Here is a 27,538-nt window from a genome sequence, read left to right on the forward strand (position 1 = left end):
TTGAAATAGGGGACAGATCAGCCAAGCAACTTTGTTTGTATAATTAATAAACAACGCTAAAGGTGTATGCAAATATACAGTCATCCATGAATCTGAAAGCTCTATTTGGCCTCTATAAGTGACAAGTTACTCAACTCGTAATAACTTTACATTTTAGCGATTCCATGTCTCCGTAAGCATGGGCTTGCATGGCAACAGGATCAGACCTACGTTTTTCCTTACACAATTGTGCCTAAGTAATGGAAAGCGCATCTCGGATCTTTTAATGTAACATAATTTAATGCAGTTTTTGTATTTGAATAGCATGCATAAATCACTGCAAAAGAATTGCTATCTCACTGTAAGAAGAGAGCTACTAAACTGTGTGTCCTAGACAAAGGAAATATTTTTCAAGTGGCTTGCCTCAGGGGGGATTTAAAGGAGGAAGTTAATGCATTCCAGCAAGAATCTCCATCACTATAATACCAGTGGATTAATTGTAAGTAAAGCTAAAGCTGTGAGTGAAGAAAATTTGCAGCATTAGGAATGTTGATGCAAAGTGCAGGTTGGCTACTGAAGATAGATAAATACATAATTCGTAATGAATTTTATTTAAAAAATGATTATATTCTTGCAGCATTTTGTTATTCCCATGACTAACCCTCAGCTATGTTACAGGAATCACTTTTTCATTTTATTCCAATAAATCACTTTTAAATCAAAAATTTTATTACATTTCCATCTTTTCATTTTCGCTGCGGTGGTTTCTTTCTCTATGCAAAGATTTTATCATCTGATTGCAGTCAATATTGCTGTAACAGGCAGTACATGTAGTTCATCACTAGTCAGAGAATGGTAAGGGATTATAGAGCATTTACACTTACAGTATTTAAAATTCATCCCTCTACCTCCCTCCTCCTCCTGCCCTTTGCCAGCTGTACTTTTTTTTTTTCCTTCTATTGACACTTGGATCTGTATTACACCAAAGGCTTTTACTTTTCAGTATTAATTTGCTGAAAAATTCAAAGACATGTTTCTTTTTAAAATAAATATGCTGCTATAAAATGTACTCTTGAGAAACATTTTCATGCTTTATCACAATGAAGAGCTCTGTGTCACTACTAGGTAATAAAATGATTATCAAAGAGCTAAATTGCAGAGGACCAGAAATGCCAGAAGGAGATCATAATGGGATGGGGGGAGGGGGGCGCACGGGGAAGGACCTCACACCTACCAGCAAGTGCTTCCTTCAAATTGAATAGGATTTTGACAGACATTATTTTAAAATCCACCCCACAACAAAAAAAGTTGGCAAGACCTGCCCTACCCTGATGCCCATACAAGCTTTCTTTCTTCGACATAAAAAAAAAAAAAGCATTTCTGTAGAGCCCTCCTAATTTAAACACGTATCTTGCCAAATGGGGAAGGAATGAAGAAAAGAGTGCAGTGATGGAAAAACCTGTCAGTCTGCAAGATACCCTTTCTTCTTACTTTGAGCAACTTTTTTAAAACACAACTAGAACTCTGTTAGATTCTCTCACAAGAACAGCATGAATATAACTACTGAGCATGCAGGTAGAGCACATCAGGAAACAAACACAGGAAAATGATGAACAGAAAAGATGATGAAAACGTAGGAAGGCATCATTAATTACAAGTAACAGTATTGTGCTTTTCATTTAATTATGTAACATGAGAATGTAATCACTGCCCTTCTTCTAAAATAGCTCTGAAACTCTTTTGTGAGATTCCCTTCTGAGAAAATAATCATCTTGAACGTTCAATTTGCGAGCTGGGCTGTATTTTTAAAGGTGCTGTCCTCCCTCATGAATGCGTTCCCTCTGGAATAGAAAGGTTCTCTACGTAATCTGAAGGAGCATGTTGAGAAAACAGTCTCCTTTCCTCCTCCCTGCTGAGAGAGATTGCTCTCGTAGAAGACAACCAGCACACCACGTTCTCCACACGTATTCTTTTCTGGTGAGAGACATTTAAACCGCTTCGATTACTGAGGGATATACAGACCTACAGAAATGATTTTGACTACAGGTGAGAATATCCTCAGCCTTGACAAGAAAGAGGGGAATACACGGGGCTAATTGTCTTCCCCCTTTTGCAGCTCATTTCTCAGTTGCAATCAATTTTCATCATCAGACCCACTACTGCTGCCTTGCACAAGTCTACCACTTTGCTGTTTTTAAGAAGTTTCTTTTGTAACATTGTAGAGGCTCATATCACTGCCCTAAAAATAATCCTACTTATTGTTTAACAGAATACAGTTACGTCTGTTTCAACCTAAATGTATTCAACAATCAGTTAACACCAATTTTTCTTCAGCCAGCTTCTTCAGCTTTTCTAGCTTGAATAACTTTTTCCTCTCATGCGTACTCCTCTTAGTGTTTATAGACTGAAATCATACCCCTTGTCACCTTCTATTTCACTAAATGAACCATTTTTATTCCTCTCTCATAAACCAGATTCTCCAGTCTACTGATCACCCTTAGAGCCCTTCTTTGCACCTCCTGCAGTGTGATTTAATCTTTTCTGAACAATAATGACCCGAATTGCACACACTGCTTCAGATGAGATCAGACCACTGCTTTATCTGCAGTATCTACTGGAAATATCTGACCTGTCATGTCCTATGCTTTTAATAACTTCTTTTTTGCTGCTGGATCACATTTATGACTTAGTCATCTTCAACTAATACAAGCAGGACTTTCTACCCCATCATCACTTTCAGCTGATAAGAAAGTACTACCAGTCTCCTTGCACTTTATGTTATTAAAATTAATCCCATTGTATTATTTAGGCTCTCAAGGTCACCCAGTCTTGATCCCTCTCTTATTGAAAATGTCTCACTATGCTGTGTCATCAGCAAATTTCATTAATACAACTCAGGTTTTTGTACCTACATCACCAATAGAAATTCCTGACCGAATAAAGATCTTCTGATGGGTATACAATAAGTTTTTTGCTTCTACCTCAAATGTGGTAACTTTCATGCTCACATCTTCTTTCTCATTAGACACTGCTTTAATTTGCTTTTGTAAGGAAACTCAGCTGGACTTCTGACATTTCTCACTTCATCCTTACATTTCTTAACATTTAAGCCATCATTTTCTTCCCTTCATTTCAAGCTTTTGTTTATTCCCAACACCTCTTTTGAAGTGGCTCTTTATCCAGCTGGGAGTGACCGTCTCTCTTGCTTGAGATTTAAATTCCAGATTTTTTTTTTTTTTGTCAATAGCTTTAAATAGATGCCAAGCCTTTTCCACGTACAAGTGCTCAACCACATAAATGCAACTATCATCACTAATTAGAGCTCCCCTGCTTTCTCAGTTTGACTTTTGAAATTAAGAACTTTACTTATCAACTTAATTTGCTCCAAGCAGTATTTTTCTAACAATCTTATGAAAAATCTGTTTTTCTCCAGATTTGAACCCAAACGTCTGTAGCAGATCCTCATGCTCTCTAACAGAAGCTCTTTGCCATCTTCCTCTAACATTGACCAAACAAGTTTTTACCTTTCCTATCACTATTTCTTCCTCTGCTATTTATCACACTGCAAATCGTAATCCTCCATAAATCCTTTTTTCCTCCCAAACATTACAGCTGTTTTAACATTTGTGTTCCTGTCCTAATTTCAATTCCATCACATTTTCTATTAGCTCTAAAGGATCTAGTTTAAGAACTAGCTTTAGTCACTCTAACTTTGCTGCCTGGGCTCCAATACAGAACAACATCACAGTTGTTTCTTATTAACACAACATTCACCCTGGAACAGGTATAGTCCTCCTTTTAATTATCAGCTACGTATAGTCTAAGTAACACTCTCATCAATATTCCAAACTTTTCTCTTTGCTGCCCACTGCCCTAACCTCTGGTGTTCTTATTCCTGTTTACCCGATTTTTCTCTTCTTGTATCTTAAAACCAACAGTGGGATATTGCATAAGCATTTCCCAAACCTGTTTCTTATTTTAAAACTATTTCTAGACATTGATAAGTAAATACCCCATGCACTTACACGGGAGCTTAGATCAGGAAGACTCCTTTCTCCTCTAACCTATCTCTAGTGAGGCCCAGGATCCCAAAAACGTATAACCGAAGTATCTGAAGAGCCATGTGATATTCTGTCACTTAATGGCACAGGTTGATCTGAGATACGAGAATTTAAGCAGACCTAAGAAAACACCATAGCGCAAAAACACTGCATCAGTCAGGCAAGCGGCAAGAGTAAGAGAGCAGGGAGTATATCTGAATCCCAAAGGAATTTCTGATGAGGAGGAATCTTTACAGCCACAAGCCCTTATCTTAATCTTTATTCTTGGCACACCCCAGTAATAAGCCAGTCAATTCCTTTTAACAAGAAATTCCGTCTTTGTACTGGTGTGAACTTTGGGTTGTTCCTCTTTCACTCTCCACCTTTTTTTCCCCCCCTCCTGAACTCTCTCACCTTCTTTTTTTTTTTCTTGTGGGATTCTTTGTCCTTCCCCTCACCCTGACTTCTTCCTGATCTTCTATTTCCGTTTGTTTCTCCGCTGTATTTTCCAGCATAGCAAATCCCTTCCTTGACAATATTTTCCCTGCAACAGCCAGTCTCCCTCGTCTTATATTCACATTCTTTCACTGCCTAGCAGTCTGCTCCCCAAGTCCTTGGAAGTAACAAATATCTGAAAAGCCCCTCTTCCAATCTCTTTCTCGCCTGTCACCTCCAGGCATCAGCTCTTCTCTTCCATGAGCTCGATCTACCACATTGCAGTTTCTAACAGGATTCAAGGATGAGATGAATCCCACGGCTTTTGTATCCGGTCACACCTAGCACTTTTTTCCAGTTCTTCAGGTTACTGTTACACTTGCCTCAGTAGCTGTCATCATATTCTCATTGTTACCAAGGAAAAAAAGGAAGGGGGGGGGGAACACTGCTGTTTGCCATCTTTCCTTCTAGTTACTAACTCCCTTTTTTGTGTGTCTCTTAGGTTTAAGCATAGCAATTAACTGCCTGTTAACTGTGATTAAAGGCAGGAATCCTCCCTTGCATAAGGCCCTGCAGGCCTTAGTGCAAGGCCTCTTCAGGATAGGACAGCTGAAGGACAGGCTCCTTTCCCTTTGATCCTGATGCAAACAAAACAAACAACCCTTACTCTAACATCTCTGAGCGCTAATCTGTTGTATAAGCAAGAAACTCATGTTCCCTGTTTCTCCTTCCTTCCTGGTCTGGGCTCAGTTCAGAAAACCCTCTGGGCAAGGAGCAAACAAGACAGCAAGCTAAAACAATGACAGATTATGAACGTGAGTTTGGCTATTGTGGTTTACCCTTAAGTGAAAATAATTATAAATAATGCAATATAGGACTGAAAGAGTTATCCAGAGGAGATGATATTTTAGCTCATACTGATAAATTAAGTTATTTAGAAGCTTGCATCGTTCATTAGTACTGGTATAACAGGCAGCAAGGAGGCACATTTGGTGGTGAGGAATGCATGCAACCTGTTAGATATTTCTGGTACTCTATTAAGCCTAAGACAAAGCTGAAAAAAGTTCTCCCTGCTTCTGCTTGTGGCAGAACGGTTTTCACATGTACTAAAAATTAAAAGTGCAAATGATTTTAGGCTTTCAATAACAAATAAGGCATTTACTTGATTACTTACATGGGAAACTAGAGACATACCTCTTCAAGCTTAGTGTTATGACCAGGCCCCCAGTGACATCTTCATGATTTTGCATATTCAGTGCTGTTACTATGAATGCCTACACTCGCAGAAGCGGCTCTGCAGTCTCAGAGGAACCTCTCTTCTTTCCCATTCCAATTAGTGCCTGTTTCTTCACACACCTTAGCTTTCAACAGCACACAAGAAACCAGCAAGGCCACTTTTCCTCCACCACAAAAAAAAAAAAGGCAGCATAATCATTAAATCAGTCCAACAGTCATGCTGGTTAGTGGGTGAACAGTATGATAGTAAACCTGGGCCTGGGCAAGACCATTTGAAACATTTTGAGGAGTCTGCAGCTACGCTCTCCTCCAGTCAAAGATACATGTCATGCCCGATTTAAATTAGTGCACAATTCCCAAACATTCCTGGTTTTGCAGATAATGGGAAATGCCCAGATTAATCCAGCACACCTCCTCTCAATGGCCGCTAGCTAAGAGACATCCTCCAACCCTGACAGACAGTGATCTCACTGCAGCCACACGTTCCTCCACTAACTCCTTGCTGAACAGGCACCACGCACCCCTGCAAAACTCACAGAGGGCTGCGAGACATGTGCTGCATACTTAGGCCAACACAATACCCCCCCCAGAGCCGTTTTCCCCCTCCCCACCGGCTTCAACACCTCAGGCCAACCTTCGGCCTGATGCTCAGGGAAGAAAGACGCCTGCTAAGCTCGTGGGTGACACAGAGGAGAAAGGTTGGCCTGGTCCGTAGACCTTAGCGCCGCGCTGAGGTCACGCACGGGGAAAGAGAGGGACCTCGGCCACGGCGGGCAGCACCACCGTGCAACACCAAGACCCACCACCGCCCCGCGTCGCCGCCGCCTCCGCCATTTGCCGCCAAAACCCCTCAGCGGGGAGGCGGGGAGGCCGGTCACGTGGCAGCGCGGCCGCCGGGCGCGTGGCGTCGCGTCACGTGACACAGAGGCGCGCCCCCCCCCCTTCTCCCTCTCCCCCTCCCGCTCTCGCCCCTCCCCAGCCGAGTTCTCCGGGGCCGGCGCGCGCGCGCGCGCTCCCAATCTCTCTCCCTCCCTCCCTCCCTGTTTTCTCCCGCACGTGACCCCTCCCCGGAACGTGGCATTGTGTAATCACGTGATCTGGAACGGAGCGGGAGGGGGGGCCGGGAGGCTAGAGCGAGGGAGGGAGGGAGGGGGGGGGCTGCGTACGCGACGGAGCGGGGTGCGAAGATGGCGGACGAGGAGGCCGAGCAGGAGAGCGGTAGCCTAGGTGGCGACCTCCTGGAGCTGCGGCGCCTGCGGGAGCGGCTGCTAGAACTAGAGACGGGGCTGCGGGAGAGCGCCGAGCCCGCTGTGCAAGCGGCTACCGAGTACTGCAAGCAGCTCTGCCAGGTCAGGCCGCCTCTTCCCTTCCCCCCCCCCCCCCGCCCGCCCGCCCGCTCTCTCCCCTCCCCCGCGGGGTGTGTGTATGTGTGTGTGTGTGTGTATGTGTGTGTGTGTGTGAGACAGCGCGGGGGGCGGGCGGGAGCAGCGCCGCCCCCGCCGGTGTGTGTGTTGGGGGGGGGAGCGACGGTGGACAGCGGAACGGGAGCCAACGGCCCGGTGCGGCGGTTGGCGGCGGCGGTTGGCGGCGGGGGGGGGAGGGGGCGCTCAGAGTTAGTGCTGCGGGCCAGGCCCGGCTCTCGGTGCCGCGGGGTGACTGACGCCGCCGCGGCCGCCGCCGCTCATTGTGGGCTGAGATTAGGTGGCCCGCCCCCCTGCGCCGGGTGCTGCTCCGGCCCGGGTAATCCCCTTCCCCCTCGCCTTCCCCCCTCCGCCTCCCCGGCGGCCGCCCCGGTTCTCGCAGTCTCTAGGCCCCTTTGTTGTGCTCTGCGGCTCGGCTTATCGAAGGGCCCTTTGTTCCTGGCGGTAGCGGACTGAAGGCCCCCCCGCCGCCCCGCCGTCCTCTCCTCTCCCCAGTACCCCTCCTCCCCTGGAGCGAAGCGCGGGGCGAGCGGAGGGAGGCGGCGGGCAGGGAGATGGGGGCTCCGCTCCTCCGCCGTGGGGCTAGGGGAGGAGCTGAAAGTCCACTCTGGGTCTCCCCCCCCCCGCGCGGTGGCTCCTGGTTACGCTCGAGTTTGCCGGCCTGGGGAGCCGAGAGGCGCCCCCTCCTCCCTTCGCCTTTCCCTTCCCTATCTCGTACCCTGGAGCGATACCGGAGTTTTTACCATCCTGGGAAAGAGAACGGTTGAGCGAAGAGTACGGTTTAGTCGCCAGTAGTGGTGGAGGGAGAGACTTTTAGGTCTGCGGTGCTGCTGTTCGCAGTTTTCTCTCGCTGTCAAGAGAGCAGAATCGCACCTCTCTGCGAGAGGACCCCTGAGCTGGAACTGTTTGAATCACCATTGTGTGCAATTATTCTCGCTGTGACTAACATCGGGAAAACGCCTGTTTCCCGTGGGTTTGGGCTGGTCCTGAGGCAGGGATGTTTGCAGGTGGTTTTTTTATTTTATTTTTTTATTTTTTTCTTCCCGAGATGGTGACCCTACCGAGTATCTCTTTCTAAATACACTTTTCTGTACTAGCTGTGCAGTTAAAATAAATGCTATGTTTTAATCACTTGTGTTACTGTACAGGCCTATATATTTCCCTGATTTCTCTTATGCGTCCTTTCTCAGCTGACACTGATTATGACACAGTGTATAAAACAATTCCAAAATATTTTACTCTCAGGCCATAGAAATTTGCAGAAACCACTTTGATAGCTCTAATAAGGGTTTAATAATCAGTAAATCTGGTAAAAGTAGTAATGTTTGTTTATACATTACTGTCACTATTTGTGGAGCAGACCAGTTTTTAGAAGGTGGAATGGTTAAAAATGAACCAATCTAGTTGGTTTTAGTTGCATTTTATTTGTGATTTTGTAACTCTTTCCTTAAAAGAGTTGATTCTTAGCTGTAGCCGTTGTAGCATGCTAATTTGCATATGTCTGTCATTTTTTGATTAAACTCGATTGTACTTCTTACTAACCAGGAAGATTCACTAGTGAATACTTGAAGCATATTCCTTTTTCATATTTTATTTCCTCTAAATATGAGTTTGTATTTTGGGTTCTTTTCCTCAGTTCAAAATTTATGATACTGTATTTGGATAGAATGACCTCATAAATTCACAGAAACAAGATTGGTTTGTGTAGGTTCAGATGACTGTGTTCTTAGTCAACTTAGTCTTTGTGCTTCCTTTCTTAATCTCATACACTGGGAGGTGGCAATCTGGCTTTTTTGGCTCTGACCCGACTTCTAACTTTTGAATGAACAGTTCATTGAGCTGAAGTCGTTGGGTAAGTGGGAATGAAAAAACCGTCCTCAACATGTGCAGAGTAAATCACTGCTGTCAAAAGCAGGTTTATCACTTTAATTGTGGTTCTGTGTACTTAGTGAGTGACTTTATCAGTTATTTTAATTTAGCAAAATATTAATTTTGACTGTTTTAATTTTTCTTATGAAAATCCATGTTCAGGCCTAAACTTACTAATTTGTTGTTAAACATGCACCTTTTAAAACCAAGTCTGATGGGGGGGGGGGAGGGGAGGAAGAAGTTGTTTACCAAGGGACTCGAATAAAAATTCATGCTCTTTCGAAATGGACTTCTGTCATTTCTATACCAAGATTTATAGAAAGGCTATATCTGTTTTTACAATGTGAAGACTATTGGGTGCATAGCAGCAAGATCTTAGACATGCCGTTCAATATTGAAAGATCCTGCTTTTCAAATTGTAAGCTGAGGCCTAAACCGATGCTTAATGTAACAAATAGTAAGGTCATTGGGTGGGGTATTTTTTCCTACCGGTTCCACAGAGGTCTTCTGATCTGTTCACCTGTAGTGATGCTGCCAAAACAGTTGTACAGCTTCATCTACACTTTTCACCCTTTAGTGGGGCTACAAGAATAACATTCATGATTCAGATAGCAAGATTAGCTGCTTAGCTTTCACTGCATTACAGAGGCTATAGAAAATTCATATAACAGTAAAAGTGATTTCGGAAATCTGTATTTTACATAATATTTTAAAGGTATCTGCCATGATTTCTAGAATTAAGTCTCTGAATATATATGCATTAAAGAACAATTTGACTGGTCACATATTCAAAACTGACTGTCTTATTCACATCCTAAGTCTGGAAGTGCAGTGCTGAGGAAATACTTTGGTGCTTCTCTCAGTATGGTTACACCTGCATTTTTCATGCACAGTTTCTAAGCATGCAATAACTATACAAAACTTGGAAACTCTTTTTTTCCTATTTTATTTTGCCAGGCAGTGATTCCAGGGCCCAGCAGCTGCATAGTTTGTAGCCATAGATTAATTTGTTTTAAATGAAGTGGGTAGGATAATATTTGAGAAATAAATGTGCTTTCATACTAAAGGAAGCAATAGAATGCGCGTTAGAGCACTGAAAGATTCTTAGGTTCAAAGGTGAATAAGGGATTTAAGTATTCTACTGTATTAAATCAAGTGGGTGTGGTAGAACCAAATCTCTTAACTGGTTTTGAAAAATCTCAAGGAACTACTTCAGATTATAATCCGAGGGTGTAGAATAATTGTTGCAAACACACAAACACATGAATCCTTGAACGTTGATAGAAGATAATGTTATTTTACAACTGTTTTCTTCTCCTGTAAGAATAATGAAGTTTATCTTATATGCAGCATTTCATTAGCTGTAAATGTATTTTTATTTTGTCCTCATTGTTGTTGCGCTCTGAAATGGTACAGTTATTCTTAAAATATAAGTGGATCATAACCTTAATCTTGTACAGTATCTACATAAAAGTAGTTGTATTCTCCACTGTCAGCGTGCGTCATAAAGCATTTTTTTAAAATTGTTTTCAAGTAAAATTCATATCAGTATGGAAATATGTAAAATACCTTTTTAATTGTAATTTATACCTTTCTGTAGCTACTTGGTAATTAGCAAATCTATGACAGTCATTTTGTCATGAACAATATGTGTGCAGACATGGGCAGACAAAATGAGCATCTTCAACTGTAATGAAGATAAATTGAAAGCGGATTTTGTAAGAATTCAGAATGATCCAAAGAGAAATAGTTGTTCTTGTTGCTATGTGGTAGCTGATTAGATTTTTTTCCAAGTTTGGTCTCAAAGTAATCTGTAGGTTATATTGAGTTAAAAAAGATCAAACTTATGTTTTACTGAGATCTAGATTAATGCAGGTGTGTTTTTCAGAGCTCTTCAATATAGCATGTGTTCCATTCCCATTGTAACCTTTATTTTCTTAAATACCAAATTAAAAGCTGGTAACATAATTTCTTTTGTAGCTATTTAGCTGTGTAGTCTTTATGGTACATATACTTAACCGGAATGGTCTTCAGTGGTTTATACATTTTATGTTTAACCTTACTGGTTTTCCCCCCATTGTTATTTTTGACTTTTCGTCTCTTCCGAATTTGTATCTTAGACTTGTCTTCTGCTGTACTTGATGTGTAATGCAAACTCTCCAAAACTGTAAGGCTATCTTTTCTGTTATACTTCGTTACTGGTTGTCGATAGAAAAATAGTGAGTTGTATCACAGACATCTGAAAATACTTGAACTGTTACATTGTCCTTCCTCAATCACTTTGGTAGTACTTCTTGTCTGATCTGTTGGTTGTCTCATCACTGTCTGCCTGTTCTGAGAAAACTGTGTTTAGCCATTAGTGTGAAACATTTATATCCTTTAAGTCTAGACAGTTTATTCAGTATTAGCAATTAACCTAGCATTTTTCCTAACACAAGCAACATAAGGATAATGCTAATGGAAAAACATGTAAAGTGCGCGAGGTTTTTAGCTGCTTGTCAAAACTTTTTTTAAGCATGTTTTTAACGGACATAATCGCTCCCTGTGAGCGTATGGAGTTCATCCCTGCTTTTTTTTGTGAGCGTACGGAGGTACTAGAGATGTATTAGTTAAGGGCCATGCGTATGTTGGTCCTCCCTTAACATGTTAAAGTCCTATCCCAATCTCCCCTTCTGCCCCCCACCAAGTAAGCGCTCGTGTGCTAGAGTAGATCTCAAAACATTAGGGAATATATACCATCCTAACTTGAAAGAAAGATGACCCTGAATTTAAGATGACCTTCCTAAAAGCAACAAAACTATATGCAGAAAGCCTTGTTACATGCCTGTAATCAATATACGAAAAGGATATGAACTTTTCACTAATGATTTGCCTCTATTAAAGGTTAATCTTACTTTCTTCTCTTGTGCCTCATTACTGTTGCCTTTCAGTCTTGCACCTCACGATCTCTTTGCAACTTTCTAATGCTGTCCCTCTGCTGGCTGTCTTCGACTTGTTCCTCGCTTTTTGAGTCTTCTGTTTTCTTAACTTCCTCTTCAGACTCGAGATGACAGAAATCATCTTCAGTTCTTCACAGAATTTGAAATACTGCATTTCTTAAACCTTTGAGCTGCAACCTCTGGGTATAGCTAAACCTAGTCTGTCTTAATCCAATGAGAAAGTGTTTCAGTAGGCTTCTTTGTTTTTCCTGTAGGAGTTAAGAGTGTGATGCCCTGCCAAGAGGGATTCTGAGTGTAAGGACCTCAAATAATCTTTGAAGAGCTTGTTCGCTGTTTCATGAGACATTTGTAGTTGTGACGTCCGTCCGTCTGATAGGACTGTGCGGTCAGTATTCATTGGCAATGGAAAAAAAAGTCCCATCAGCAAAATGCCAGGTGCACTTTTAGTGCAACTAGAAGAAGCAGTCCTCCTTTTCTTAACGGAACACCTGGTTTCCTATTCCAGACAACATTCACCACATTTTTCATTAAATGTGTAGACATCCATCCTTGATTTTGACACCTAATAATTAGTCTAGTAGGCTCCTGGTCCTTCGGCGTGGTTTCAGATCACATTGGCTTCAAGATCATGTATGGTTGCAGTGTATGGTTAGGCACATATGATTTACCATCTGCTGATGCTACCAGCATTACTGGAACATGCAGTTTTCTTTTCCTGAAGTTTTTGTGGTCAAGGATTTTCTGCCTATTCCTTCAATGGTATAATTGGATTACATGTCAAAATAAACAGTCTCATCTGCATTACCTGTTTGGCTCAACAGTTGATCATGATCTTTACATAATATAGTTACGTACTAATGGAATACAGTGAGTTTTTTGGTGAATTCAGAAGGTAGATGGTGGCAAGGTGAAACTTTTCACTGTAGGCAAAATCCATTACGATGCTTTTTTTTATGCATTGACCATCAATGGCCTAGAATTCTTTCTGTGGAATGTTTTGTGCTCGTGTTATTTCTTGAGCTTCCAGTTTAGTGACTTCCTGTGTGACTGGGTTTCTGTCTCTTCTTTTGAGTATACATAAATTCTTCAACTCTTTCTTCTACTTTGTGAAGTAGAAAGTATTATCTTTAGAGTCCAATGAGTGATTTCTGCATTGAGCTCACCCTTAAAAGCTTCTATTTTGATGTTTCAGTCTTCATGATTTGCCTCTGTCACACTGTGTTTCAACCTGGTTTCACAGTTGGGTTGTTGTGTTGTTGTTGTTTTTTGCATACAGTACAACCACGAGTTTAAGATTTGCATCATAACTTATTGTGCCTTTCCATTTTGTACTCACACCTGTGATCTCCAGATGATCTGCCATTCAAGGAGACTTGTAAATCTGCCAAAAGTTGTGATGGAATCTTCTAAGCTGTAGTGCAGCATGCAGCTTCTCATGTGTGTTAAGAAAAACAGCTGTAACCACTTTGTCCTCTCTTTTAAACTTCAAGCTGCTTCAGGCATGTTTGCGTTCCTTCATCGCTACGGGGTCTGCCACATCTCACACGTTACCTTACTAACCTGAAACAAAGACAGCCCTTGATTTTTTTAAGTTAAATTATTTTGGGTGAGGGAATCTTCTTCTAGATTAATATGGTATGTGTGCATATCTGTGTATAATGTGTATGTATTTAGAAAAAACACCCTCACTGTTCAGGGTAAGTCTCACCAATGAGCAGAATTGTTCTTGTCCTCAATAATGACAAAAGTACTTAGCATAGGACCAGATTGGAATTTATTTTCTTTAGAACTTCGGGGTTTTGTACTGTAAATGTTTAGTAATACAGTCCTCCTTTTGTCAGAGTAAGTGAAAAAGTAACTTGAAATAGTTAGTTTTTTCTGTCAGAATCTCATTGATTTAGTTTTTTAATCATGTGAATGTCTAAGCTTTCTGCCATGATATCAGTCCTTTTTTTGTTAGTCTTGATAATTCTGGTCAAATATGTATGTATGAGCGTAGAAAATACCAAGATGTGGTACAAATGGTTTTCTGGGAGAAATAGCCAATGTGTTCAGCATGTGTTCAGCTCATGTCTTACCAACTCCAATCATCTTACAAAATGTTATTTTCTATAGGTTGAATTATTTCCCAGTTACTTATTAGCTTACTTGGATAACAGAGTCAATACAGTTAAAATGTTAATTTTAGATATGTTTTCTCTACAACCTATTTACAAAAAAAGCCAAATGCTTAGAAGCAGCCATTTAATATTGATTCTGGGCAGGGGGGGACTCATTTTTGTGACAGTTTTGAGTTAAAGATCTGCTGCAATGGAAACTAACAATATTTTGATTTATACATTGCAGTTAATGTTAAAATAGTTCTATTCTTCATTTTGAGTAATTTCTCTTTTGTACTGAAAATTCCTTAAATAGTGGTAGAGATCTAGAAAAGAGCAGTCAGAATAACTTTTTTTTTTTTTTTAAGTGTTCTAGTTTTCAAAACTTTTCTTTTGAACTAGCTGAGTTTGCCAGTATTTTCCCCCATATGGAAAATGCATCTGGAAGTGATCTCAATCATCTAGGCCGTGATTCCGAGGCAGAACTGATTATTGGTAAGGCATAGCTAAAAATGCTCATTTAACCTGTTCTCAAAAATTTCTGGTAAGAATGATTCCAAGAACCTCCTAGATCATATATTGTAGTTAAAAGTTATCCTTGCCTTTAAAGATTTCCCCCCCCCCCCACATCGCATTGTCTAACTTAATCTCTGATCTATTTTTGCAAGTGAAGACTAATATGATTTATCCTATCCCAAAAGACATGGAAAGTACCATTTTCTGGCTTTATTTGAAGCACCGTTTAAATTTTCAAGGCTATTTCTCAGTCTTCCTCCAGTTTCCACTTTTCTAAACAAACCTAATCTTTGATTTTTTTTTCTCTGCTTGTGTTTGATTGTTACCTTTTTTTTGAGACTTTAAATTGATCCATATTCTTGTCCTATCAAGCCAGGAATTTTACTGAATTGTGATGTCCCTGGCAGTACTGCAGCTGCAGTCTCTTTGATGTTTAGAGGAATGAAGGGAATAGTCTTACCTGCTCAAACTCCTGTTGTGCAAGATACTTCTTTTTTCAAAGGTGCAACATTTTAATGTATTCCGTTTGTCAGCTGCTCTACTTCTGTTCTCACTTTTCACTCCCAAGCATGTTCTTAGTATGTTTGTCTACCATGGCAATACACTTGACAGGTAAGATAGTTAAGAAGATGACAAAATTTAGATTGAGGGATTAAAACTTTAGACCATTTATCAAACCTCAGCTTTCTTTTTAAGGTGCTACATATGATACTAAAATGTTTCTCTTAGCCACTGTAGGAAAGAAAAAAATTAAGCTTAGCGGATCGGTATTTACTCTGTTATTCCGATACCCGTTATTTGCTGGGCAAAAGTTATTTGATATTTTTACTGAAGTTAAGAAAACACCCTCTATCAGCAAACTACCATTTCTCTAAAAAGAAATACTTTTAACCAAAAGTTAATAGTTAGAGGGTATGAAGTGTGAGTAGAGTTTTGCTTCATAAGATCTTTGATTCTTATCACTCATGTAAAAATTGAGATGTTTTGTTTTATCCAGCCTTTCATCTGTTTACACAAAGGTCTTCAGATTTTTCTTTATGCTTTCATTTACCCGTAGGATTTAGCTGTAACAATATTTTCATATCTATGCTGGCATAATTTAACTTACTAGGTACTTTCCAAACTGATAAATATTGTCTTCCCTTCAGCTTTTTGAACAAATCCAAACTTTTTTCTTTCTTCTTTGGAAGTATCATTAATGTCTAGGTTGTTTTCTAAAAGGGCAGTTATTTAAGGTTCACTGCTTAAAGTACATACGATACTCGCTATGGAAAACATCACCCTTATTCTGCAGGGCATCTACAAGGAAGTTTCTTTTTATTTTTTTAATGCCCATATTCAGTAAGGCGTCTCACTGTGTCAAAACATCCACGTTTTGTCTCTTGGCTTGTTGATAAGGAAGGTGTGTATCTCTGAATGTTCAGGCCATCTTCTGTCTCTCTCTTTAAAGGTTTTCTGCATAATCTTGTTAGAGAATGAATAACTCATGACCACACATCTTCAGGGGAGGCAGCTGAAAATGGGATAATCTGGAGAATCTTTATTTCTGTTGTCACTATGAGTCAGGAAATTGCATGTGACCCTTATCCATTTACTCTACCATTTTAATTTTGTACATTTTTCACTCTAGACTTCATGCAGGCATACTGTATATGCTAGGTGACTCTACGTCAAGACTTGCCTAAACTAGGGGTCAAACTGGAATCATTAGCAGGAGACATCAACACGTTATGTTTCTTTAATGTGATATGTTAGCTAAACTGCTGCACAGCCACAGAAAATGTTTCAAATTCATATATGTATGGAGCATATCTTCAGGAGATGGTGCTCCAGGCATTGATTTGTATCTATCAAAAACTTCCTTTACTGCAGCTTTGTTTTTAAAAGCCTCTATTTAAGGCCTCTATTTCAATCCTGGAGTAGCTACAGTATAGCTTGTATAATTCTTTAGTTTTCATGAGGGAAGCTAGCATGACATTTCTCTGCCATCAGCTTTTCTAAAATAGAGGTGTATAACCACCTGCAAATTTAAATTGAAGTAATAGGTAAATAATATGACTTGAAACTACCTTTTGAAGTAGTAGTCCTCATTTTATTAGGTCTGGGCCTTTGGCGCATACATTAAGAACTTAATGTTTTCCGTTTTAAGAAGTGCGTAGGTGTTTTTTCTGAGGTTTCAAACAATTTTTTTTATTTATTTTTCCAAGTATGCCGTAAAGACATCTCCATGGTATTATTTCCTGGGATCTTTCATCTAACAGGATAAACTGCACTGCTTTCATTTGAGAAGAATTAATATAATACTTGGCAAAACAAAGATATTCAGAAAGCGAGTATATATAATATCAAAAAAAGGCATTGGAGCTTTATAGCATTATTCTATTAAAATAGGTCCGGTCATATAGGAAACTGAACTGAACTTGCAAAAAAGACCCAAAAACCAAAAACTGTGGCTGTAGTTTTTGGTAAGGCCTATTCTGTCTTAATTTCTTCTCCGTCTCTTCCTCTGCCACAGTTGCACAGTCTTCTAGTACGTAATATTTCTGACTGTTTCCCTGTATGAGGCTCTAAAATTAATCTTTAATTCAGAGGATCGGGAAGAACCTATACTAACGTAGTTCCTGCTTGATTATTTTGGTATTATTGTGACCTGGTGACAATTCTTTGCCCTCATAGAGACTCATTCAACATGGGAAACTTCTGTCAAAGCTGCCTCCCAGTTTCAGATACCAATTTCTAATGTGCTGTCACTCCCAACTGTTTGACAGATGCATTTGCTGCTTTGCAGAACTTAGCTACCTAGAGTAAAATTCTTACAGGATTTAGTGTGATGTATAGCCAATAGATTACAGCCCGGTCTTTGGATATCACTCTTCATTTTGTAGCTCTGTTTTGTCTTTTTGGTTGAATATAGCATTTACATTATTATAAGTTTCCTTTTCAGCTGATAGCATGCATAGCATTGCTTTCTCAATCTCTTGTATATCATAAAGAACAGAATTCAGTAGGGCTCTGTCTTCTGCTGTTCAAAATGATGGAGAGAATTGATTCTGAATAGATTAATCTTGTTTGATATTTGGGGATCTAATGCGCTGAATAATGTTTTGATGAATCAGAAAAGTACATACAGTGATTGGGCATTAAACCAAGTTAGGTGTACAGAGCTCAATCGTCTTGTGATTCATGCTTTTTTCAGGTGCTGGTGACAATACATTATTTTATAACAGAATGAGCGCAAGGAACAGGACAGCAAGAGATGAGATGTTTAGGATCGCAGAAGATGTAATCTGAACTTCTTTCTTAAGTCATTGAAAGGTAGCTCTTATAAAGAGAAGAGTTTGGAGTAAAAAGTAACTTCCTTTTATGAAATCATAAAAGTGAAGATGATAAAGCTTAGATCTCCAAATCCTACAGACCTATAACTTACCTAATGATCAAGTTGAAACTGACATGACAATTGGGTATTAGATTTCCGTTACCATACTCTTGGATACCCAGCCAGACTTAATGAGCCATATCAGCGTGATAGCAGCCGCTCCCAGTTCTGCCCTGGGTTGTTCTCATGTTCAGGAGAAAGCATAATTTTGGCTCCTCTCCTTACTCACACGTGGACAGAGTGGCAGTAGCTTGGCACTGGCATAAGGACACATTTGGTTATTAGACTCTGTGTGAACCAAATAGCCATTTCCTCTTTCTTCTACAAGAAATGTAGTTCAGGTGGAAACATCCTTTGGGATGCCAGCGTGATTGTGCTGAATGCACAAGCTTAAAATGACAACTATATAACTTTTTTTTTTTTTTAACTGAGGAAGAAAGTTGTCAATTAGGTTCTTATCAGAATTAACAGGTTTTAAAGTAGCACTAGGAGAAGTTCAGCTGGTAAAGACGGCTAATAAGAGTGTGTAATGCAGATGAAGTACAGAAATATTTGTAATTACTCATTTCACTTGACCAAGAGAGCAGGTTCCAAGTCACCCATATTTCAGGAAATGCACGTGCAGTTATTTTTGGCTATCATCCTATTTTTAATCTGCCCATATGTCAGTCTGATGATTAAACGAATAGGTAAATTAGATTTCCTGGCAGTGGATGAAAGCTTACTATAATGAGCATCCCACCACATTCCTGAAATGCCTATTTAATAGCCAACGACTGAATATTGTTTTTAACTAAACAGACTTAAACGTGAAGACTGAGATGACAACATTAAATTGAGACTGGAATGAAGACTTGAATAGAAAGAAATATAGCCTAGAAGTATTACAAATTCACTTCTTATAAATTTTTTCTCTTGTATACTTATACATTGCTGACAAGATTAGAAAGGGCATATTGAATGCAGAATGTTAAAAGATCAAAGGCAAATTTGAAGAAGGATAATTTCTACTACTATGTGTAACAAAGCACAAGGCTTAATGAAGTCATCTCCTAGTATTTTACATAATTACTCTTTGAAACAGCTAATGGATGTAAGCAGAGACTGTTTTCGTAGGTAAGTCTTGTTCTGGTTCTAAAACTAGCTATATTTTAATCTTAAACACAATAGTGACTGAAGAATAATGGGAGAAATAGCACCAAGGTAGTTTCTCTTTTATTTTGCCCACTCTCAATTTAATAATTAAAAATCTGAACTCACCTAGCATGTTCACCATGCCCATATGAAAAACATACAAATTGCTTGCAGCTTTTCACATAAATGGGGGGGGAAGAGACTTCTATTTATCAATTAACAAAAAGTTCCATGTTTTGCTAATTGACTTTCCAGAGTCAGTCTTCTGTGTTTCTTGCTGTCTTTTCTTGGTGACTGTGGAAGACCTAATTATTCCTTAGAGAGTAGTAGTAGCCTTGAGGCCCACCAGCCTTTCTTCTGTTTCTCCTTCCATACTATTAGAGGTACTACTTTCAAACTCTGCTCAAATGTAGACTGTGACTTAGAAATGTAAATATGAGTTTAGATAATACATTTGGTCTTTGTCTTGGTTCATATCAGTAAATAGGGAGTGGTGGTACTTCCCCGCTGTCTAGATACAGGCATTAGAAGACTTGCTAGGATTTTATTTCACTTTTTGTTGTTTTCCCTGCTTAGTTAAGTAGTAGCAGTTGGATTAGAGGCATGGTCAACCTTACATGCTTGTGAGCTGAAGAGTCGGGGCACGAGTGCCTTTAGAAATTGAATTATAACTTTTGAAGATTTTTATTTATCATTAACCTTAAGGTGCTTCTGTAGGTTGTAGATCATTCATTACATGGATTGTTCCTGCAATTAGTCTGAAGTGTCTTTTCAAAAGATGTGGAACCTTGACATTGTGAGGTAAGATGAAATAGTTGTACTATTAAAGCCTTACATGATGTAAGTAAATGTGGAGAGAGGAGGGGGGGAATTTAAATAATCGATATACTCTGCATCTTTAGAAATGTTGAAGTTTGTTTATTTATTACATATTCATGGTAACTAGAGCTGGAGTGAGATTTTTCATAAAAGATTTTTCATGAAGTAACTGTAGAGACATGGGTTTCATGGGGAATCTTTTTAGGCAAGAGCCAAAAGGTAACTAATGATCCTTATTAATTTCCACTCTTCCCTCCAACTTGCACGTCTTGTAATTTTCATGGAATGATAGTCACTTTCCATGATAAACAGTCATACATATTGATGGATGAATTTAGGGCTGAACAGAATGAGGAAATGAATCATGTTAGTTGCAGAGTAGTTGGTCACTTTGACTGGATTTCAAATGTTCTCTTATTTAACAGTTGGCAAAAAATACCTAATTTTTTCTCTTTTTTTTTTCCCTAGAATTGACAGATCTGAAGGTATTTATTTGAACCTGCAGAGTCTAATTCTTTTATTATATCAAGATTTATTAAAAGTTAATATCCGTTATTTAGGAATTACCTTTTTGGGAAAATAAATACAGTGACTTATCCAAATTTGTTTATTGCTGCCTCTGAAAATCTCCAAAAGGACAGCCTTCCTTCAGCCAGCAGTATGGATATGCTCATGACTTACTGTGACATAAATATAAGGGACTTTTTATTTCTTGCTGTTTCTGTTCATCTCCTTTTCACTTTATAGTAAGGCTCAAGCATAAAACTTGCCTCTCTTTCTCTACCTTTGCAGTTCTGTCACAAGAAAATCACAGAATGGTTGAGGTTGGAAGGGACCTCTGGAGATCATCTAGTCCAACTTCCCTGCTCAAGCAGGGACCTCTAGAGCAGATTGCCCAGGATCACATCCAGACGGGTTTTGAAGATCTCCAGGGAAGGAGACTCCACTACCTCTCTGGGCAACCTGTTCCAATGCTCTGTCACCCTCACAGTGAAGAAGTTTTTTCTCAGGTTCAGATGGAACTTCCTGTGGTTCAGTTTGTGCCCGTTGCCTCTTGTCCTGTTGCTGGACACCACGGAGAAGAGTCTGTCCCCATCCTCTTGACACCCCCCTTTCAGATACTTATACACGTTTATGAGATCGCCTCTCAGTCAGTCTCCTCTTCTCGAGGTTGAACAGGCCCAGCTCTTGCAGTCTTTCTTCAGAGGAGAGGTGCTCCAGCCCTCTAATCATCTTGGTAGCCCTCCGCTGGACTCTCTCCAGTAGTGCCATGTCTCTCTTGTACTGGGGAGCCCAGAACTGAACACAGTACTCCAGGGGAGGCCTCCCCAGGGCTGAGGAGAGGGGCAGGATCTCCTCCCTCGACCTGCTGGCAACACTCTGCCTCATGCACCCCAGGATCCCATTGGCCTTCTTGGCCACAAGGGCACATTGCTGGCTCGTGCTTAACTTGTTGTCCACCAGCACTCCCACGTCCTTCTCTGCAGAGCTGCTCTCCAGCAGGTCAACCCCCAGCCTGTCCTGGTGCCTGGGGTTATTCCTGCCTAGGTGCAGGACCCTGCCCTTGCCTTTGTTGGACTTCAGGAGGTTCCTTTCCGCCCAACTCTCCAGCCTGTCCAGGTCCCTCTGAAGGGCCGCACAGCCTTCTGGTGTGTTAGCCTCTCCCCCCAGTTTTGTGTCATCAGCGAACTTTCTGAGGGTGCACTCTGTCCCTTCCTCCAGGTCATCGATGAATACGCTGAACAAGACTGGACCTGGGACTGACCCCTGGGGGACACCACTAGCTACAGGCCTCCAACTAGACTCTGCGCCATTCACCACAACCCTCTGAGCTCGGCCATCCAGCCAGTTCTCAGTTCACCTCACCGTCCACTCATCCAACCCACACTTCCTGAGTTTCCCTAGGAGGATGTGCTGGGAGACAGTGTCCAAAGCCTTGCTGAAGTCCAGGGAGACAACATCCACTGTTCTCCCCTCATCTACCCAGCCAGTCCTTCCATCATAGAAGGCTATCAGATTGGTCAAGCCTGATTTCCCTTTGGTGAAGGCATGCTGACTACTCCTGATCACCTTCTTGTCCTCCATGTGCTTAGTGAGGACCTCCAGGATGAGCTGTTCCATCACCTTTCCGGAGCTGGAGGTGAGGCTGACAGGCCTGTAGTTTCCTGGCTCCTCCTTCTTGCCCTTTTTGAAGACTGGCGTGACATTGGCTTTCTTCCAGTCCTCAGGCACCTCTCCTGATCTCCAGGACCTTTCAAAGATGATGGAGAGTGGCCTAGCGATAACATGCGCCAGCTCCCTCAGCACTCGTGGGTGCATCCCATCAGGGCCCATGGATTTATGGATGTCAAATTTGCTTAAATGATCTCTAATCTGACCCTCCTCGACCAAGGGAGAGTCTTCCTTTCTCCAGACTTCCTCTCTTGTCTCCAAGGTCTGGAATTCCTCAGGACTGGCCTTAGCAGTGAAGGCTGAGGCAAAGAAGGCATTCAGCAACTCTGCCTTCTCTGTATCCTTTGTCACCAGGGCACCCGCCCCATTCAGCAGCGGGCCCACGTTTTTCCTAGTCTTCCTTTTGCTATTGATGTATTTGAAGAAGGCCTTCTTGTTGTCCTTGACATCCCTTGCCAGATTTAATTCCAACTGGGCCTTAGCCTTGCTTGTCGCATCCCTGCACACTCTGTCAACGTCCCTGTATTCCTCCCAAGCGGCCTGTCCCCTTTTCCACATTCTGTGTACTTCCTTCTTCTGCTGGAGTTTTGCCAGGAGTTCCTTGCTCATCCATGCAGGCCTCCTGCCCGCTTTGCTGGACTTCTTCCTCAGAGGGATGCACTGCTCTTGAGCCTGGAGGAGGTGATGCTTGAAGATTAACCAGCTTTCTTGGACCCCTCTTCCTTCTAGGGCCCTACCCCATGAGATTCCCCTAAGTAGGTCCCTGAAGAGGCCAAAGTTAGCTCTCCTGAAGTCCAGCGTTGTAGTCTTACTTATTGCCCTGCTCCCTCCTCGTAGGATCTTGAACTCCACCATCTCATGGTCACTGCAGCCAAGGCTGCCCCCAGCCTTCACCTCTCCAACTAGACCTTCTTTGTTCGTTAGTACAAGGTCTAGCATTGCACCTTTCCTCGATGGCGTCTCCACCACCTGGGTCAAGAAATTATCATCAATGCTTTGCAGAAACCTCTTTGACTGTTTGTGCCTCGCTGTGCTGTCTTCCCAGCAGATGTCAGGGTGGTTGAAGTCTCCCAGGAGAACCAGGGCCTGTGATCGTGAGGCTACTTCCAGCTATCGGTAGAAGGCCTCATCGACGACTTACTCCTGGTCAGGTGGCCTGTAGTAAACCCCCACAACAGTGTTACCCTGCCCTTTAATCCTTACCCATAGGCTCTCCACTTGCTCTTCATCCACCCCGAGGCAGAGCTCCATACATTCTAGTTGCTCCCTCACATAAAGAGCAGCTCCACCACCTCGCCTTCCTGGCCTGTCTTTCCTAAAAAGCACATAGCCATCCATGACAGCATCCCAGTCATGTGAGCTATCCCACCAAGTCTCTGTAATTGCAATGAGATCATGGCCCTGTGACCGCACACAGATCTCTAACTCTTCCTGCTTATTCCCCATGCTGCGTGCATTGGTATACAGGCATTTCAGAGAGCCAATCGAGCGTGCGGGTTTCTCAGGAGAGGTGCAAGAGGATCCTCCATAGCCATGTTGCATGCTGTCTCCCCTGGCTGCATGCACCTGCTGGAGGCATCCTGACTTGAGCGGTGTTTTGCTGACTACCCTGTCTCTATACCATTCCCCTTCCTCCATCTTTCCTAGTTTAAAGCCCTCCTTACCAGGCTGGCTAATCTGTTAGCAAAGACACACATGCCCCGCTTGGTAAGGTGGATCCCATCTCTTCCCATCGGCTGTCGATCTTCAAACAGGGTCCCATGGTCATAGAAACCAAAACCCTGCTGCAAGTTGTTAACTTGGAAAACTCATCTACTAATTTCCGCACTAAAATTGTGCGGTAACACAGTTTAGTCTTTGTTTTGGTTTGATAGACAACATCCCAGCTTTACCTGGTTGTTCTGAAAGCTCAAACTGAAGAGAAAATGAAGAGGATGGTAAGAGGAAAATGTTTATTTAAAAAAAAAAAAAAGATTACCAGAAGCTTGTGGGTGGGTAGAAATTTGCAAGACTGCTGTACATACTACCTGTAAAGCTATTCAGAAAACTAGTGCGTCATAGTACTTGAGCTAGCTGTTTTCTGTGTAGAAAACAGGTAAAATTCCTACTGAAGCTTATTTGTACTGAAGTGTGGCTACCTGTGTGTCTGTGTGCAGCAGGTATCATAATAAAATTCATTGCCGTCATATCATTAGGACTTCACCCTAAGAACAAAATGGACTTTTTTTGTTTTTAAACAGTGGGAAGGAAAACTATGATAGAGCCTGGAGTATATTAACATACATGTTTGAACAATATAGTAAACCTGTTAGAAAAATCTACGTTCAGTAGATGAACAAGGAAGTAAATGTTTGGAAGAACAGTTTTGAAATAACATAGCATCTCTGTAAAAGTTAGGCATCTGCCAAAACAGTGCATGCAGCCGGGTGAAAGCTAGTCCAAGGTAAGAGAGATGTGATGGACACAGGATGGATGTGGGTATTCAGCACCAGCTCTTCTGTTGTACAGATCCGCTCCTTATGCAGTGCATCGCAAGTCCTATAGTCATTGAGAGCTTTTTGTGAACTGGCATTTATTGCAAGCTCAAGTGGTGTGTGGTTCTAAAATTTTGGGTTTGAACTTCGTCTCTGAGTCTGTCTTGACTTTACTTGTCCAAGAGCTACTCACAATCAGTATTGACTAATCCTGACTTTTCTTTGGTTTTAACTGCAGGATAGAGCAGCTGGTGGTGTTAGGAAGGGGATGTAAAATATAAAAGCAGCTGGCAATTTTCTGTCTGAAGGAAAAGGAAAAAACAGTGAGGAAGATTGGAACTACTACATATCAACGGAGAAGAAAAGTAGTAATGGAATTGGATAGTTGTACAATATGCTTGCAGAATGGAGAATGAAAACAATTGCTTAAATACAATCTTGTAGTGATAGAATTAAAAGTCTGTCTTCAGTCCTCTCTGCTGGACACAAGAGACTCTCTCTGTTAGAATTAAAGAAACATCAGTTGGCTCTTCTGCCAAAGACGTTTTGACTTTCTGAAGCTGTACTTTCCTTTAACAACCTTATTTTGAAACAATTCCGAAGAAACGTTCAAAGTAAAAATAACATATCAATGGCTTAAAATCTTGAAAGGTTTTGAAAACTAAAACTGAACAGAAATAAGAATTTGTTCTGTAGTCGTGAATTGCTCCTAACCAGAATTTAAATAGCAATCCCATGCTAGAAAAGATCATCATATTTGATTGTCATCCTTTATTTTATAATTGCAGTCTCATGTTATGTACCTGCTAAAGTTGGCTGTTCTCTTCTGAATCGTATTGCATGATAATATCAAACATGTAAGAGCTAATATTCTCTGAGCACTTGTCTATCTATAAAGTAAAGGGAAAAAATGTTAAGCACTGGTAATGTAAATACTGAATCAGTTAACTAGTATCAGTTTTAATTTGCGTAATTAAACTCTTCTGGAAATGAATTAAAAGTCCAATTTTGTGTTGGCTTGTTGTAAACCCGACCTCTGCATGCACAAATCTAAATGGAAAAAAATGATTTTATTAACTTATGCTGATGTGACTTGATTCTTTATCTCTTAGCCTGTCCATGAGAGTAACAGCAGCTCCTTATCAGACGATGCTGTTATGTCTGATGATAGTTGTAGTGGAGAGACTTCAAATATCCATACTCTCTTGCCTCATTTTTGTTCTAGTCTAAACATCACATCGCATATAGAGCATCCCAACTCAAAAAGCAAAATGCAAATAGGCTGTTTGTGTTGGAGGCAAAGCTGAAAGGGAAATAAAGATGGGTTACAGTTATGGTGGCAGGGAGAAATCACAGAATCGTTTAGGTTGGCAGGGACCTCTGGAGATCATCTAGTCCAACCTCCCTGCTCAGGCAGGAACCTCTAGAGCATATTGCCCAGGATCACATCCAGACGGGTTTTGAAGATCTCCAGGGAAGGAGACTCCACTACCTCTCTGGGCAACCTGGTCCAGTGCTCCATCACCCTCACAGTGAAGAAGTTTTTTTCTCAGGTTTAGGTGGAACTTCTCAGGTTTAGGTGGAACTTAGGTGGAAATGTGTTGATCAGAAGAAGGTTGACATATCATGGAGAAAGAAATAGAAACATACCCACTTTTTTTTCTTCTACTTCTTAAAATAGGCAAGATGTGGTGATGAGGGGATGCTCATACAGTATGCAGATGTTTGGCTTACTCTGTAAAAGACTTGGGTAACTAGGTGGTAGTACTTGCTTAGAATGTCTTAAATACTGGAGTTTCATGGGAGATCTGAGATAGACTTTGTTTAAAATTGACATTGTTTTAGGATTTTTTTTAAGTATACAGAATTTAAAAAAACTTGAATATTTCATTTGATTGATGTCTCTTAGGTTAGTAGTCTGTCCTCATACAAACGTAAACTATGGGCATAAATGCTGGTTGCAACCCAACTACTCCTTAGCTGCTTGCTTCTTATAGCTGTGAACCAAATTAAAGTGCCTTACATGGGACTTTTTTTTTTTTTTTTTTTAAGGAATCTACTCATTTCTCTGTGTCCGAAGTTGCAGGTTACAGACATGTTTCAGCACTCGTCGAAAGACTCCTGCTTTTTATGTGATAAAAGATTTGGTCTTCCTGTGGTAAAACACTAAACAACAAGGAGGAAAGAAAACTGAGTTCCCAACATAAAAGTTCTTCAATTCTAAGAACTATATATCTTTGAGAAAAATGGTGTCTCAAGCCTTGCAAAGATTATTTTGGTACCCCTTTACAATGCAAGTGTGCTGTGCGACCTCAAAAAGAGATTGTCTGATATTGATTTTTCTGTACCAACGTATCTCGAGTCCTGTGATGTCTAGACTGGAACATCTAACGTATCTTTAGGTATTCTAACACTGACTACTTGATGGAAAGGAAAATATATTTTAAGTCTGTTCCCCACTCGTATGTCCCTTTTCCTGAAGGTACAGAGGAAAGGCATCGCAGGCTGTGTTGCTGAGCTGACTTATTCAAGTTTTTTTGGCCTGGAAATGGTTCTTGGGCCGATACCTTCTTAGATGCTATGGGACTTTGAGGACCTCACTTCCCAGCTGTCTCCTCTTGGTCATCAGTCTTTCATACTTATTAGCATCCTGGTCAGGTTCGAATTAACAGAGAGTACTTAAAGGAGGGGAAAAAATTCAGCATCAGAAACCAGGATTAGTGGTGCCCTTTCAAAAGGAGAGACCTGTTCATTTACCTGCAAGTCTATGATTTTATTACACCAGTGCAGTTCCATGACTCATTCTTCATTTGATTCTGTATCAACCAGTAGTGGCACTGAGAAGGGATGGTACACGTGGCTGGAGCTGCAGCGAGGGGTCAAGGCCAGAAGTCCAGTTTTGTTTGTAAACCAGCATAGAATGGTACCTGAAAAGCAGGCTGTTGCCTGCTTTCCAGGAATTTGAGCAACGCTATGCTCATGATGTGCTTGGTTCTCCGATGGCTGCAGCAGGCAGTGAGAGAGTATGC

The 27,538-nt window shown here is 41.1% G+C and overlaps 2 protein-coding genes across 4 annotated transcripts in view; one reads left to right on the forward strand and one right to left on the reverse strand.

Moving 5' to 3' along the window:
* Nucleotides 1-8,039, reverse strand: part of CGA (glycoprotein hormones, alpha polypeptide) — a 34,420-nt gene extending 26,381 nt beyond the window's left edge. The window contains exons 1-2 of one of the 3 annotated variants that reach the window (XM_068937729.1): nucleotides 6,494-6,548; nucleotides 5,649-5,848 (exon numbers count right to left, since the gene is read on the reverse strand). In XM_068937729.1, coding sequence (XP_068793830.1) covers nucleotides 5,649-5,704 — 56 coding nt within the window. In that variant the 5' untranslated portion in view covers nucleotides 5,705-5,848; nucleotides 6,494-6,548. Of the gene's footprint in view, nucleotides 1-5,648; nucleotides 5,855-6,493; nucleotides 6,549-7,829 lie in introns of those variants that run through there. The other 2 variants (XM_068937730.1, XM_068937731.1) reach the window with 2 other exon arrangements.
* ZNF292 (zinc finger protein 292) overlaps nucleotides 6,652-27,538 on the forward strand; it is a 62,523-nt gene continuing 41,636 nt past the window's right edge. Inside the window, exon 1 of the mRNA XM_068937728.1 lies at nucleotides 6,652-7,039. Coding sequence (XP_068793829.1) covers nucleotides 6,878-7,039 — 162 coding nt within the window. The 5' untranslated portion in view covers nucleotides 6,652-6,877. The remainder of the gene's footprint in view (nucleotides 7,040-27,538) is intronic.

Source organism: Struthio camelus, chromosome 3 (assembly GCF_040807025.1).
Source record: "Struthio camelus isolate bStrCam1 chromosome 3, bStrCam1.hap1, whole genome shotgun sequence".
NCBI lineage: Eukaryota > Metazoa > Chordata > Aves > Struthioniformes > Struthionidae > Struthio > Struthio camelus.